The following is a 12,812-nucleotide window of genomic DNA, read 5'->3' as shown; positions in this document are numbered from 1 at the left end:
ACTATAGTCCCCCCTGCTACACAGTAAGTCCTTGCTGTTTATCAGATCAGTTCTTTCTTCTTTTTTATTTATTATTATTATTTTTTTTATTTGGCTGCGCCGCACTGCCCGTGGGATCTTAGTTCCCTGACCAGGGATCGAACCTGCATCTCCTGCATTGGAAGCGCGGAGTCTTAACCACTCAACTACCAGACCAGTTCTTTCTTAACTTTCTTTAAATTCCTTTCCTCTTACAGACTGTAGACCTTAGCTAGAAAACTAGTCCTTTCACAGTTTGTTCTTTATTGTTAATCTAATACTCAGGGACTGGGTGTTCCCAGGCACCTGTTAGACGTTGCTGTATTCTCTTCTATCAGAGGATAACTAACTCCCTTCTTTCACTTTCAAGTGGCTTCTCACGGGTCTTCCTCTCTCCCATGACTCCTGCAGGTCTGAGCACTTTCCCTGCGAGTAGGAGACAGGGGCGATGTTTGCTGGGATGGAATCGCCTGTCTTCGGGACTACCCCATTAGCAGCTCTTGTGAACCGTATCAGTTCTGATGTAAACTCCAGCCAAGTGGCCTTGTGAGGCTGGAAGTGGATTTTTGCCTCTAGTTGGCTTCTGCCACCTTCCATGACCCTTCAGTTCTTGGGACCTGACTCCTGGTCTGGGGCAGTGCCAGAGGCGCGCAGCGGGATGCGATCATACGTGAGTCTTGCGGGAAACCTCTGAACCACGCCGCGTGTCAGGGACTGACGGAGGGGACTCAGGACTCAGTGCCTGAAAACCCACCCGGGTTGCTAAGACTGTAGGACCTCCAGGGCTGACTGTCCGGAGACCCAGGGAGGGCGCTTTCCACCACCCCCCTCACCCCCACGACCCTGGCCATTAGCCGGCGGTCAAAGTTTGTGCCCAGAATAGCGTTTCCCACCTCTTGTCTCCTACCTCTGCCAAGCTCCAGGGAAAGGGCAGAGAAGGGGACTCTCCGAAGCCCGCGGAAGGGCACATTGCTTCTGCTTGCTCTACCCTGGGGTTACTGACCTCAACTCCACTCTCTTAAGTGGATTGGCCGGCTGAGAGGAGGCACTTTTGGGGGCCTGAAGCTTTTTCAAGCTTTCACGCGCCCCCTGAAGACTTTGCCCTGAACTGACTGACCGCAGTTCTCGGGAACTGTTTCCAGCCAGGTTCAGGGGAGGGGGGGGCGGTGGTGCGAAGCCCAGGAAATGCTCAAGACTGAGAGGGAGAAAAGTTTCCCTCGGGACTCGACCTTGGCCTCCAGGGGTCGTGACAGCTAAAATGGGGAGTCTCCCCTCGACCATAGATCCCCGCACACCCGCTGGCACCTGGTTCACCCTGGCCCGCGAACTCTGCACCTGGAGGCTAATCTGGATGCTCAGAAGGCCCGGAGGCACAAAAGGCCTGGGCTTGGGGCCCGGGAAAGCGACCTTCTAAAACCGATGTCGGGGTACAGAGGATGCCGCCCGGAGCCCGGAGAAAAAGTTAAAGGAGAGATGACACGCACTGAATGGGGCAAACATTGGAGCCTGAGACCAAACTCCGCGCCTGGAGCAGCAGGGGAAAAGAAAACCCGTTTCCAGTGGAAATTAAAAACCTGGGGTTGCAGGTGGGGGCTGCTCCTCGCCCCTCACCTCCACTGCCCCCACTAAAGGTTCCGAGTCCCTGGCACTCCTCTCCACGAGCTCCTTCTTTCCTCTCGGCTTGGCCGGTGAGCGGCAGCCGCCAGCGCCCCAGCAGCAGCTAGATGTCAGGCGAAGCCTGGAGCGTGGCGCGCGGGGAAGGGAGGGGAGGGAAAAGGAGGGAAGGGAAGCGGAGGGAAGGGGAGGGGAGGGGTGGGGCGGGGAGCGGGCGCGGGCTCGGCCAGTGCGGGGGGTGGGCGGGCTGAGCCCGGGGACAGCGCGGGAGGGGGGGGAGGGAGGAGGGAAGGGGGGCAGCTGTGGGCAGGGAGCCGGGCTCGGCCGCCAGCACTAAAGATGGAGAGGCGCCGGGGCCTCGCAGGGGAGGGGGCTCGGCGTTGACGTGGGACGCGGCGGAGGCGCCGCAGCCGGTGGTGATTTGCTAACCTCGCAGCACAGAGGAGTTGAGGGCGATGAGAGCGGGTACTGCGAACTGCCGGGCGATGCCGCCGCTGCCGCCGTGATACCGAGAGCAACAGTTCCCCAGCAACACCTCTCCCCGACACAGGCACACACCCCCAAGAGGCACGCACGCACACCCCACGGCGCCCGGCTCGGCAGTGGTGAGTGGGGGGCCGGGGAGGGGCGCACCGCCCAGCGATAGCCGCGCGCCGGGGCGCCCCGGGGCTGGAGAGGTCTGGGGGGCGCGCTCGCTTCGGCCACTCGGCCGCTGGGCTTGTGCCTTATTTTATTCGGCTTGTTCCCTTCCTGCTGCCGCAGCCGTCGCCAGCGGCGGTTGGGGGGTCTGCTAGACGGGGGAGCCCCGGCTGTCAGCTTGGGCGCAGCTGCCTCCCCAGCCCTTCCGCTCCAGGGCACGGTCGGGGTGAGAGGTGGGAGGCAGAGCGGTCTGCGGGGGCTGAGGGCGCAAGCGGAGGGTTGGGAATCAGGAGGCTTTGTACCACCAGGGGCCGGTGGAGGAGCCGGCAGCCGGTGGGTGCTCATATGTATGCCGACCGGTGCGCGGGCGCGAGATAGGGCTGTGGTTTATTTGTGTGTTTATTCGCCCACCGGCTGGGAAGCTAGAATCGGAGGATCCGAGGAGTGGATCTGGGTGCCGAGGGGAGCAGGACTGGGAGTCACTTGGGTTTTGTTTCTCTTTGAAAAACCTGGTGGGCTCTTTTTTCTTGATTGGACTTAATCCCCCCGGTTTTGGAGGGAGGGGCTCCGTAGCGGAGCGCTGGAGTGTCTCCAGCGCTCCGGGCCCTCCTCGGCTCTCGGCTGGACCGGCCGTGGTGCCGGAGCTCGCTGTGCGCTCCCGGCCGCGCTCGATGGGTGCTCGGCTCTGCACCTGATGCGTTCGGGATGGCTTTCCCACCCCGGCGCGCCGGCAGCTCGCTCGTACAGCCCCTGGAACACGCGCTCGAAATGCGCACTATCTCGCCGGCCCGCGGACCCACTGGAACGCACAGACGCGCTCGGCACCGACTCACTCGCTTGTTCCCCGGGACGCTAGCAACGTGCCTGGGCCGGGCGCGCCGGCTACTGGCGCCACCAGCCTGAGGCCGGGGACCTTGCCCGTCGCTCTCGGGGGTCATGGCCCAGGGTCGGAGAGGGAGGGCCCGCAGATCCCTTCTCGCTTTTCCTTCCACAACTCGCTGTCGGGCTTTTGTGCTTCCACTTCTCCGCAAGGCGGGTCCGCCTTCTCGCCGCTCTCGCCCAGGCGTCCGGCCCGCCCGGACTCTAGCCTTTCGTCCGGGTCTCTTTCGCTTTCCCTCTTCCCTAGCCCGGCTCCCTTTCTCTTTGCCGTCTGGCTTTCCCGGAAAAGTTGCTTCCCCAAGTTTGCTGAAGTCGTCTCCAAGTCTCCGTGGGGACGGCTGGGAACTGGGCACGGGGGTGGGGGGCGGGCAGTGTGAGAGCGCGATCGATCCCCGGAGCTCGAGCGGGTTAGCGCCGGCTTTCTCCCGCGCCGCGGGGCTGGGCGCTGCAGCCATTGCCAGCCGGATCGCGGGCGCCGAGCCGCGGGTGGCGGGGACGGCTGACCAGGGCACCCTGATTTCCCTCAGGACCCACGGAGCTTGTTTTTGGGGAGGAATTCGGGTAGCCCAGCTTACATTCTCCCGATTGCTCCCTCCTAGTTCTCTGAAACCCCGAAGTCTGCGGGGAAGCGCATGGTGGCAAGGCGCGGGTGAATGGTCACCAATCCCACCCCCTGCCCCACCCCCACCCCATGGCTTCAGTTCCCACCCCAGGGTGGGAGCAAAAGTGTCTTGATTAGTCGTCCTGTTAACCCTTTCCGAGTAAGCTTTGTGGCTCTGGAGCCAATAGGGTTCCTTTTGGGGGCGGAGGCCAGCAGTGTTCCAGGAGCGAGCAAGAGCCCTTGCTCTGCGTGGCTCCCACTTCATTTCACCGCAATATTGGCCACAGCTAGGCACAGACTGGGAGGGACCTGGGCCTGTGAGGTCTTTCTGACACTCTTTAGACAGGTTTGTGAGTCTCAGAGCCGTGTTACCGATCCCAAACAGCGCTTTGGGAGAGTCCTTTGTCTCCAGCCCTGTTTTCCCTTTATATTCAATGTAACTCACATCATAGATGCTGGTGCCAATATCACTTCTCGCACTTCCAAGCCATTAACAGTATCAATTACTGCTCCGGGTTACAGGACTTGCCCACTCCTGGGAGCCTTTGAGGTACACTTGGAGTTCATGTTCCCAGCATGTGCACTCCTGGCTTTAGGGGTGCATGTTTCCTAGGACCTCTCTGTAAGTCCTTCATGACCTAGCCTACGTATTACAGATCCTCCTGACTACTGGGCACTTGTGGGCAGGGAATAAGTGTGCCATATTATATAAGTGTGCACATGTGTGAACTCTCTCTCCCTCTCTGGCTGGTGCATGCACACACAGTCGAAGATTTTGGATTACATACACAATCACTCTGAGGTACCCATGGGCGGCGGGCAGAAGTGAGCCAAGCTAGTACATGGGCTACGTGTGTGTCTTTCTCTTAGTGCCAAAGGAGGCGGTCAGGGCATGGGTTCATCAGTCCTTTGCAGCTCTGAGAAGAGTGGAAGGACAGAGGTCCAGGAAGGCATTGGCTGAGGGTGAGGAGGTGGGCTGGAGAAGGAGAACTTTGCCCTTAGATTTCTGTGGGCTGCGACTCCAGGCTGCTAGCCCCAGCTAGGCTGGGTTTTGCTCCTGGGGCTACCACAGTGAGGCAGGATTTAGAAAAACTTTGTTTCCAAGATGAGGTTTGCTGCACAGGGTGTTGAGAGTGAAACTGAGTGCTTACACTGACCAGAGAAAGGGGTTAAATTCTTTTTCTTTTAAATTAAGTGCTGGGCAACTTCTCATAATCAGTGTTGGCTTTGCATGGGAGCCCCCCACCCTCAGACTTAAAGAAAGCCCAAGACTCACGAGACTCTATTGTAATTTTCATTTGCCTTCGTCTAACAGATGTCATAGAGCAGCGAGTTAGGCGTGTGCTGTAGCAGAACCCTCTCTTTACCTTCATCATCCCTGGGCCTGTAAAGGCAGACACGTAGATTTCTAGGAAGCCACTTCCCCTCCATTAAGATCTCCAAGACTGTCTTGCTGCAGGTTTGGGGGAGGTGCTATTGTTTGAATTCTTACTTTTAGGGACACTAACTAATCTTCCTTTTGTTCTTGCATCTCTTTTGCCTCTTTCTCCCTTTTTCCCTTTAGCCCTCGACATTGGCCCAGGAAACCCACCCTGCCCTGCCACGCAGAGCCAGGAAGGAAAGAGAGCCTCATGCCTAAGCCTCGGGGAGCACCATGGATCTGACAAAGATGGGCATGATCCAGCTGCAGAACCCCAGCCACCCCACGGGGCTCCTTTGCAAGGCCAACCAGATGCGGCTGGCCGGGACGCTGTGCGATGTGGTCATTATGGTGGACAGCCAGGAGTTCCACGCCCACCGGACTGTGCTGGCCTGCACCAGCAAGATGTTTGAGATCCTCTTCCACCGCAACAGCCAGCACTATACTCTGGACTTCCTCTCTCCGAAGACCTTCCAGCAGATTCTGGAGTATGCGTACACGGCCACGCTGCAAGCCAAGGCGGAGGACCTGGATGACCTGCTGTACGCAGCTGAGATCCTGGAGATCGAGTACCTGGAGGAGCAGTGCCTGAAGATCCTGGAGACCATCCAGGCCTCAGACGACAATGACACGGAGGCAACCATGGCGGATGGCGGGGCCGAGGAGGAAGAGGACCGCAAGGCTCGGTATCTCAAGAACATTTTCATCTCGAAGCATTCCAGCGAGGAGAGTGGGTATGCCCGCGTAGCTGCCCAGAGCCTCCCTGGGCCCATGGTGGACCAGAGCCCTTCCGTCTCCACCTCATTCGGCCTTTCAGCCATGAGTCCCACCAAGGCGGCGGTGGACAGTTTGATGACCATAGGACAGTCCCTCCTGCAGGGGGCTCTTCAGCTGCCTGCCGGGCCTGAGGAGCCGACTCTGGCTGGGGTTGGGCGGCACCCTGCGGTGGCCGAGGTGAAGCCGGAGATGATGCAGGTGGATGAGGTGCCCGGCCAGGACAGCCCTGGGGCAGCCGAGTCTAGCGTCCCAGCTGGGATGGGGGACAAGGTTGAGGAAAGGGGCAAGGAGGGACCCGGGACCCCAACTCGGGGCAGCGTCATCACCAGCGCTAGAGAGCTGCACTATGGACGTGAGGAGAGCGCCGAGCAGCTGCCGCCTCTCACCGAGGTTGGCCAGGGCCCCCCAGGCCGACCGGAGCCCCCCGCGCCCCCAGCTGAGAAACACCTGGGCATCTATTCCGTGCTGCCCAACCACAAGGCCGATGCCGTGTTGAGCATGCCGTCTTCGGTGACCTCGGGCCTGCATGTGCAGCCCACCCTGGCCGTCTCCATGGACTTCAGCACCTACGGGGGTCTGCTGCCCCAGGGCTTCATCCAGAGGGAGCTGTTCAGCAAGCTGGGTGAGCTGGCTGTGGGCATGAAGGCAGAGAGCCGCACTGTCGGGGAGCAGTGCAGCGTCTGCGGGGTGGAGCTTCCTGACAACGAGGCCGTGGAGCAGCACAGGTAAGCCCCTCCGTACCCACCCCCCTGACCCTGAATTTCTGGCCTTGACCCTGCCTTCATACGCAGCTATTCCCGAGTCCTGGGGCCTGGCTCCTCTGTTCTCTTTGCTATTTGCAAAAAACCACCTGTGGAGGGACACTTTTCAGGTGTGGTGAGGGGGCCTCGGGTCTTTCCTAAACACTGGGGAACTTAACGCGCCCAGTTTCTTTTTTAAAAACTACGATTTTATTTCATTTATTTGTTGTTTTGGCCACGCTGTGAGGCTTGCGGGATTTTAGTTCCCCGACCAGGGATTGAACCCCACGCCCTCAGCAGTGGAAGCGCAGAGTCCTAGCCACTGGACCGCCAGGGAATTCCCTGTGCTCAGTTTCTTACTAGGCTCTTTCCTCTCTTTTTTGCATTTGGGCTTCCATTTTGCTTTTCCTGCTGTTGGGTCTGTTCTTCTTTGCCTGGAGTGACTCATCAAGTGGAGGGAGGGAGAAGTGGGGTGCGGAGGAAGGGCCCATGGCCTGGATCTGGCCACGCAGCCAGGTTTCAGGTACCTGAGTTCCCATGTGGTGGTTCCTGCCAAGGCAGCCTGTCTGCAGCTCTGGAGGATGGGAGGGGCTGGAGGCTGCTTAGATCACAAGAGCAGCTGCAGGTTCCAAACGTCATTCCTGGTGAACATTCATCACCAGGAACATTGCTTCCTCTCCCTTCTCATTCTCTGTCCCTGTAAACACATTTCGAGGGAGTTGATTTAAATTCAAGGGGGAAGGATGGGTAGGAGAGACATTGGTTTTGCAGCGTGCGGCCTTACTTTTAATCCCTCCCTACTCACATTGAATTAAATACCACTTTGGGCTAGCATTGGCTTCCCTCTGGCTTCTGTTTCTTTCTCTGTGAAATAACTTTTATGACATGCCTGGTTCAAGTGCTTTTCATGGAGTCACGTTTTTGTTACAGCAGTTTTTCCAGGTGGATGACGTTCTTTTACATAGGAAGGTGCTAAGACCTTTTCCCAGGGTCATATAGATACTGAGGCAGAGCTGGATTCAGATTCAGGTCTTAACCCTCTTGCACTTGGAGGGTTGGAGTCATCAGTCCCGAAGAGGATCGTATCTGCAGAACAGAGGGTTTTGAAAATTGCTCATCAGAAGTGGAGTAAACACAGAGGGAACCTGTAGTGAGTTTGGTGTTCATCTGCATCGGTCGTAAGGATATGCCCATCACATCACCCTGGGTTCCTGGGTCGGGTGAATGGTGTCAAGAAGTCCAGTTTCTCTTGCCATCTGTGATAACATTTCCCTGCACACCCTCTCGCCTGCTGTTTTGCTGATCTTGGGTGGATTCTTCACTTTTGCCCTCTTCTACCCTCCCCCCATTCTTCTGTTGACCATTCAGGAGGGGGTGTGAAGGAGAGGGGGTGGGGGCATGGAGGTGGAGGCATTTGGCGGTCATCTGATTAGCCCAAGCTGAGCTGGAACCTGCTCCAACACCGCTTAATGGGGGGCTCTGAGACTTACCTTGTGGAAAGTGCTGCTGAGCTAAACACAGCCGATCCTTTTCCGGTCGGGTGCAAAAAATAACCGCCACTAAGGTGTGTCTTCGTGATGCTTGTACTGCTCAGAAATAGACCGAGGTTGTGTTTGTTTTTGCTCAAACTTTCCTAAAGAGGAAACCCTCTCTCCAAACTTGACTAGATAGATGATCATCTTCTCCGGATGTGAATTATTTCAGTTATGTGCTATGAGAAATGGGGTACAGTGGAAAGTAATTTTTAAATTTATTTATTTATTTATTTGGCTGTGCTGGGTCTTAGTTGCGGCATGCGGGATCTTTAGTTGCAGCATGCGAACTCTTAGTTGCGGCATGTGGGATCTAGTTCCCTGACCAGGGACTGAACCCAGGCCCCCTGCATTGGGAGCGTGGAGTCTTAGCCACTGGACCACCAGGGAAGTCCCAGGAAAGTAATTTTTTAAATTGAGGTATAATTGACATGTAACAGCTTCACGTATACAATGTAATGATTTGATATTTGTATATTTTATGAAATGATCACTATGATAAGTCGACTTAGTTAAAATCCATCACCATACATAGGAATGTTTTTTCCTTGAGCACTTTTTTAAGATCTACTCTCTTAGCAACTTTCATATATGTAATACAGTATTGTTAACTGTAGTCATCATGTTGTGTGTTATATCCCCAGGGCTTATTTATTTTATAACTGGAAATTTGTACCTTTTGACTACCTTCACCCATTTCTCCCAACCCCTGTTCCCTGGAAAGCGGGTTTTTTTTTCTGGCTTCTTGTTGGGTCTTGCTTCCTTCTTTTTACCTGAGAGGGCTGCAAAAGCTATTACTCTCCCAGGGGTTCCAAGTTCCCATTCTGTGGGACCCTTGTTCCTCTGGGGAGAGGTGGAGGGCTGGCTGTGGTCTACCCCCTCAGAGCATGGGTGGCAGAACTAGCCATATATAGCAGTGAGAGCTTGGCAACGTTATGTAACCTTCTTGAGCCTTGTTTTACTCTCTTTAAAATGGAGGTGGTCTGTAGGGTGGGATGCTGAATTAACGAAGTAACATCCGGAAATCCCTGGAGCTGTGACTGGCACTTAGTAACCAGGAGGGTGAGGAATGGACCCTCAGACACTTCCATGTCGCCTGGGTCTCATCTCTGCATCGCCCCACCTGGCTCTGAGTTCTAGTGTGTAGTGTCCACAGCACTGCCATCGACGGGTTGGGTTGGCTGTGAGGCGGTGCCGAGGATATCCCCGTCCTTGTGAGCTTGTGATGGCAAGCCGCCAGTCCTGGCGTCCTTGGCATCACGCTGTGGGCTGCTGACACGGAGACTGTGCTTTTGACTGAGGGTGGAAAGTAGGCTGCTGCAGCCCGAGAAGCTGGAGCCTGGGGCTGTGCCCTGGATGGAGAGCTGTGAGTTCTCAGGAAGTGTCAAGGGTGGAGAGAATGTTCCCGTGTACACTCCGCCCTCGCTCTGACGGGCAGCCCCTGGCTCCTGATCAGGTGTGCTTTGGGGAGACTTTTCCTCTCTCCCTGTCTCTCAGACCTCCAGGATTAAGGTTTGAGAGACAGGGAGAGACTTCCCTATTTCTTACTGCTCTCTGTTCCTTCCCCCACATCACAAGTCCCAGTGTAGCACACACAAAAAAGGCAAGGCAGAGCAGTCAGAGTGGGAGATCTGATGTCAGGAGGCTGTGGAATTGGCTGTGAATATGACAGTGATGAACATGATGAAATAACAGGCTACACGATTTATTTTATTTTGTTGTTAAGCCAGTAGGCTGGTAGGTAAAGGTTAGGTACTTGCTAGTTATTGTTGTCTTTCTTCTTGGTGGGGGGTAGAAGGGCACGGAGAGGAAGGAAGGGGAGAGTGTTAGGAAGGGATGCAGGAAGGAGGGTTTGATTCTACAACAAACCATCGGGAGCTTTCCTCACGACTTGGTCCCACGCTGGTGAGAGGGGAGCCTGCTGGCCCGACAGATAGTTTGAATGAAACTTTATAAAGCTGTGGTCCCTGCAGTGCATGGTGAGATGTAAAAGCAATGTCAGATGTAGCCATGGATTGATGGAAAGCCCACAGAGATGCTATCTGGGTAAATCAAACAGGGCTTACCTGCCTAAAGGATCCAGAAGGCAGTCAGAACAATCAGAAGACCTGCTAGATGAGCAGATCTATCCAGGCAGATGCAGGAGTAAGTGCTGGACCCTAAAACCTTCCCAGGGGGCCCATGTTACAGAGGGTAATGTCTGAGGGAGGGAGGGTCACATCAGGAAGATTGGACTCTCCTTCCCTAGACTCAGTCTCTGTTCTGTCTCTCTCTCCTTGAAAGGCTGGGCCTGTTCTGCATGTAGCCCTGTCTGGATCTGGTCTAGGGACCAGCTCTACCAGGGCAGGTGCACCTTCTCCTTCTTAGAGTTATATACATGGGATGAGATTACGGGGAACTGTGGTTGACTTAAGTGTCAACACCGCCCTCATGGTCCTCAGTCTCCCCAGGCTCATATAGCCTGGTCTTAATATGTTTCTGAATTTAGTGCTGCAGAATCAGAGTGGGATCTGCTTTCCCGGGAGCCTCTGGATCTTCTACAGACAAGCCCTTGGATCAGCTACAGTGTGTATCCTGCACACACACAGTAGGAACTCTTGCCTGGTTCTTGCAGGGATGCTCAGGAACCACATGGGTGGGCTCAGCCTGCTTCCCCCACTCAGGTGTGCAGCCCTTCTCAGAGGCTTCCCAGGGCCAGCTCTAGGGTGCATGAGCCACATCGCTGAGATGTCAGGGTTCTGCCTGGCCCTTTGCCTTGGCCTCTTTCAGGTGGCCAGCTGCTCGGTGTTCAGTGGTTGACCATGTAGAGGATCAGTAGCCGTTGACCTTGGCTTAGGCCACTTGGGGAATTTAGAAGCTGCCCTGAACTCTTGGTCCTCTCTCATCATTCTGCCAGCTTTAGGCACCTCTGAGGTCAAACGAGATTCTATTTGGAAAAGAGTATGCAGTGAGATAATGATAGCAACAGCAGGAATATTAATAATGCCTCTTATTGGTTGTTCGGCTTTTTCCTTTGCAAAGCGCCTCTAATGATTTTATCTCTCTTAACCTCATAGCCTCCCCTCAGGGGGTGCAGGTCCCTCATTCCATATCTGTGATGATGAAGTCTGAAAAGCTCTGAAAGCTAAAAGGCTCTGTGTAAGTTTGCAGCAAACTCATTTAGTAGCAAAACCTGATCTGAACTGATGTGAGGCTATATTTATCCTGCCTATTTTGAATATTCATATGTTTTGCTGCAAAAATATTAATGTGTTTGATTACAGAGTGCTTCCCTAGACTCCTCTGGGAGTGGTGAACATTATAGGCCCCATAGTTCCTTTCTAAAATCTGAACAGTTTGGATTTCTGAAGCAGCCAGGGGTTTTGGGTAAGGGATGGTCACCGTTATCAGCCCCAACTTACAGATGAGGAAAATGAGCTTTGAGTGAATGACATGCCCAAGGTCACATAGCTATAAATGGCTAGAGCCAGGAGCTCGGCTCACCTTCTAATTCACAGTCCTGGGTGCTCCGCGCCAGGCCATATAAGCACATGGGCATTGCTCTTCTGGGTCAGATCCATCTGACCTAGTCTTTGGGTGCCAACACCATCCCTAAGATACCACCGTTGGAGGCTACAGCTCTGTTCCTTGACGTCAATCCTAAAGGTCAGGTGGAGCCCAACTTCTCTTAATAGCTATTTATGGCTGCTCTGTCATTCACAGATTTGCCCAAATCCTTTCTGAAACCATTTCTATTTCCAGGAAGTATCCTTTTGGGGCGTGATGAATGACTTAAGTTTATAAGCTCTTGGGCTTCTGGAAAGCTAGTCTGTTGGAGAGGTCATTGGTTGTGAAGAGAGGAAGATGGCTTTGTGGTGGTGTGTCCTGCCATTTTGGAGGTGGGGCCTCTACACTCAGCTCTGTATTTTTTGTTTTTAAACTCTCTCACTATTGTCGGTCTCTTTCTCATCCTGAGCTTTAACTTCTTCATTTGTAAAACCAGGCACTTGGATGAGCTATTTCTGGATTGTTGAACTCTTAAAATAGTTCTCCTTTTGCCCCTTCTGCACTCACTTTTATCTTCATGAAGCCCTTTTGGTTAATTGGATTTTGCTCTGGTTTGGCACTCAGCCAGCTAAAATAGGGGGTCAGTTTGATTTGATTTTGTCTGCTCTGACTTCGTTTTTTAATACTTTAACCTGCTTAGGGTTACTGCGTCATCTGGGATGTAGACTGAACTCTTGGAAATTTTGAAGATGAGTTCTTTTATTTTCTTTCTCATGGAAGAAAGTTGCCTGCTCTTTCATCTCGGTGAGAAGTCCCATTTTAATTTGCTGTCACTATTGGTTAGAGCTGCTAATTGCTGGAAGGAGAGGGGAAGAAAGCTTTAGTTCAGCAATACTTTTTCCCTCCTGCTTGTTCTAGGAAAACTATTTATGAATCTTTCAAATAGTGATTATCCTAAACTGTTAAAGTCAAAACTCCATTCACAACTCTGATTTCTTGCTAATTCAGGGGAAAAACATTTCCCGTTATTTTAATTTTTAAAAATTAATGACTTTAAACCAAGTCCAACTGAAAGCCCACGTGTGAGACATAAAAGTCTTGCTAAA

At 54.0% G+C, this 12,812-nt stretch overlaps 1 protein-coding gene across 1 annotated transcript in view; it reads left to right on the top strand.

Moving 5' to 3' along the window:
* The first annotated feature begins 618 nt into the window (after positions 1–618).
* The window catches only part of ZBTB16 (zinc finger and BTB domain containing 16), a 192,983-nt gene continuing 180,789 nt past the window's right edge, over positions 619–12,812 (top strand). Inside the window, exons 1-3 of the mRNA XM_061203867.1 lie at positions 619–688; positions 2,069–2,237; positions 5,316–6,673. Of these exons, the coding sequence (XP_061059850.1) occupies positions 5,406–6,673 (1,268 nt within the window). The 5' untranslated portion in view covers positions 619–688; positions 2,069–2,237; positions 5,316–5,405. The remainder of the gene's footprint in view (positions 689–2,068; positions 2,238–5,315; positions 6,674–12,812) is intronic.

This window comes from Eubalaena glacialis, chromosome 10 (genome assembly GCF_028564815.1).
Source record: "Eubalaena glacialis isolate mEubGla1 chromosome 10, mEubGla1.1.hap2.+ XY, whole genome shotgun sequence".
NCBI classification, from domain to species: Eukaryota; Metazoa; Chordata; class Mammalia; order Artiodactyla; family Balaenidae; genus Eubalaena; species Eubalaena glacialis.
The sequence above is the reverse complement of the archived record's forward strand: the minus strand, read 5'-3'. Positions and strand labels throughout refer to the sequence as shown.